This window comes from Echinops telfairi, unplaced genomic scaffold (assembly GCF_000313985.2).
Source record: "Echinops telfairi isolate 266 unplaced genomic scaffold, ASM31398v2 ScPeMD7_70;HRSCAF=299, whole genome shotgun sequence".
NCBI classification, from domain to species: Eukaryota; Metazoa; Chordata; class Mammalia; order Afrosoricida; family Tenrecidae; genus Echinops; species Echinops telfairi.
Genome location: NW_022103968.1, coordinates 61,652,728 through 61,655,301, shown reverse-complemented (window position 1 = coordinate 61,655,301; position 2,574 = coordinate 61,652,728). Strand labels below are relative to the sequence as shown.

Here is a 2,574-nt window from a genome sequence, read left to right as displayed (position 1 = left end):
TCCATCAGAGTGGCTGGTGGTTTTGAACTGCTTGCAGATTGCAGCTCAACGGGTCACCAACCACTACACCCCCCATACTCAATGACGGCTGGACCCTATGCTGGACCCGCCATGGCTGTGTGGTTTCAGGCGAATTACTGAGAACCCCTGAGCTTCAGGGCGGTGCTGAGCATTCAATGAGATGGGACATGTTGAGCACTTAACCCCGCTTGCCAAGAGAAAGCACCCAGGACGTTGTAGCTGAATGCACAGGCTGAGGCCCAGAGAGAAGACCCCAGGGGGGAAGGGTCCCATGGGCTGTGAAGTTAGGACAGAGTGAGGGCTACAGCCAGGTCTCCAGCCCACGTGCCTCCTTCCCCAACCACACTACCCACCTCCCTCGGCTGCCTGGGCCTGCCGTCCTCCTGTTCCCTGCCAGCGCCCCGTGGGGGGTGGTGAACATCTTCCTGCCAGACTGGGCAGGGCAATGGGGGAGCCTGGCACATGGTTCATGCCATCCAGTGGCAAACTCCTGACTGAATTGCCACCTTGTGGAGCTGGAGCCGTCCCTCACAGGATGGAGGCAATCCAGGACATGGGAAGCGGGGACACATTCCAGTCCAGGGCAGGCCCATTGGGGACTGGTCGCTCCCCTGGAGTGGGTGTCCTTGACAGAGGTGACCTGTCCCTTCTACAAAGAGTGACCTGGGGGGGACGTGGAGGAAGCAAATTCTTCCCCCAAAGCTGTTCAGGGGCATGGCGGGGCGTGGTGTAAATGCCCACTTCTCCACTGTGCCCAGCTGGGGCAGGAGTGCCTGGGCCATGAAGTGCAGTCTGGGACGGACGAGGAGGGAGGTGTCCCCTGGAGGAAGTTCTGCCTCGGTGACCCTGAGGTCCCCACAGACTGGCCACGTCACATATCTCCCTTCCCTCGTTTGCTTTCCAGTGGAGAAACCCCTGCCTGCCCTGATGTAAGGACCTAGGGGTGCGACCTTGAGGGGAAGTCCCTCCACGGTCCCCATGGAGCCCCTGCGGAGGGCCAGGAGGACCCCACCCACTGCCTGGAGATCCGGGGTCTTACCGTCTCCCCTTTGGGTCCTGGGTGGCCCTGGAAGAGAGGAGTGTGAGGGCCAGGTGAGCATCACTCGCACCTCGAAGCCCCAACAGCCCTCCTTCGCCCTGTCCCATTGGCCCTGTGTCCATCCTTCCTTCCTCCCTTCCTCAGGCATTCTCCCACTCACTCACCTGGCCAGCCCTGGCCCTTGCCCCTGCAGCCCCTGTCTCCCTTGACTGGCCTTGAGAGAACAGGGGCAGGAGGCCGGCCCTCTGACCCTGCCCCCATCCACACCCACCAGGGCTGCCTGCCTGGTCCCAGGAGACGCCTGGAAATCAGCCCAGAAACCCGGGGCTGCTGCTGAGCTTGCTGCTCATCCTGGGGAGTGGGGAGTGGGGAGTGGGGTGTGGGTGGGGCTGGGCCCTGTGAAGGCCACTTGGCCGGTTTCCAGGGCTTTGGTGGGGTCAAGCTATGCTCTGGCTTATTCCTTCCACATGTGTGTGTGTGTGTGTGGTGGGGGAGCACCAGGATTAAGTGAGACGGGGAAGAGCAATTAACATGGCCCATAAAAATGCCTTTCCTGCAACAAAGGGTTTGGGGTCCCAGTTCTGTTACGTAGAGCTTGTGAGGCTTTGGGCAATTAACATCATGGTTCTGCGCCTTGAGTCCCCATGCTGCAAAATACCTACAATCATCTATGACCAATAGTGTTTCTAGACTAGGAAGAAAGGCCTGGTGATCCACATATGAGAATCCCTCCAGGAAAACTAACGGGCCGCAGTGACTTGATCCCGCTCTGCCCAGGGTCTTGATGAATATGGTGAGTGAATGGCATCCACAGTGATCCAGGACAGTGCCTCATGGACAGCCTGGTGATGACTGGAGAGCCGGGGCCAGGCCTCTCTCCCAGGAGGCAACTGGTGAGATGCTCCTGGCATCCACCCCCTTAGGGTGCTGTGACTACGATGCCATGGCAGTTGCCATGCTGCCATGGTCCTCGCGATTTCACGAGATGCACCATGCTCCCCAGGTCAGTGCTGGGGCATCAAGAAATGGATCGGCAGTGGCGGCAGTTATGATGTCTGACCGTCTGCCGGGAAACCTGGATTTCAATGCCAGGTTTACCCCCTGCTGCCCCCAGGGCCTTTGCACACGCTGTTCTTTTGCACACTCCCTTTCCACTGTCTCGTGGTTAAATCCCCGTGCTTCAGGTCCCAGTTCCAAAGCCTCTTTCTCAACAAAGTCATCCTGACCCTTGGCCAGAAGTTAGCTGTGGTGCTGAGTATCTCAAGGGTAGCCCTAACACACCTTTTCACAGAACTGATCACAAAGGCAATTTGCTGATTATCTGTGTGGTTAGTGAAATGTTTGTCTTTCCAACTGGACGGGGAGCTACAGGATGGCCACGTCTGCCGCCTCCTTAGTATCTGGCCCAGTGCCCAGCACATTTTAAATCCAAATCCCCAAAATAAACTCACTGCCATCGGGTCGATTCTGACCCATGGCTATGCTATAAGGCAGGGTAGAACTCGCGCCCGCCG

At 58.2% G+C, this 2,574-nt stretch overlaps 1 protein-coding gene across 1 annotated transcript in view; it reads right to left on the bottom strand.

The window, feature by feature from the left end:
* COL13A1 (collagen type XIII alpha 1 chain) overlaps nucleotides 1-2,574 on the bottom strand; it is a 96,950-nt gene that overhangs the window by 73,925 nt on the left and 20,451 nt on the right. Inside the window, exon 8 of the mRNA XM_045291306.1 lies at nucleotides 1,061-1,087. Within this exon, the coding sequence (XP_045147241.1) occupies nucleotides 1,061-1,087 (27 nt within the window). The remainder of the gene's footprint in view (nucleotides 1-1,060; nucleotides 1,088-2,574) is intronic.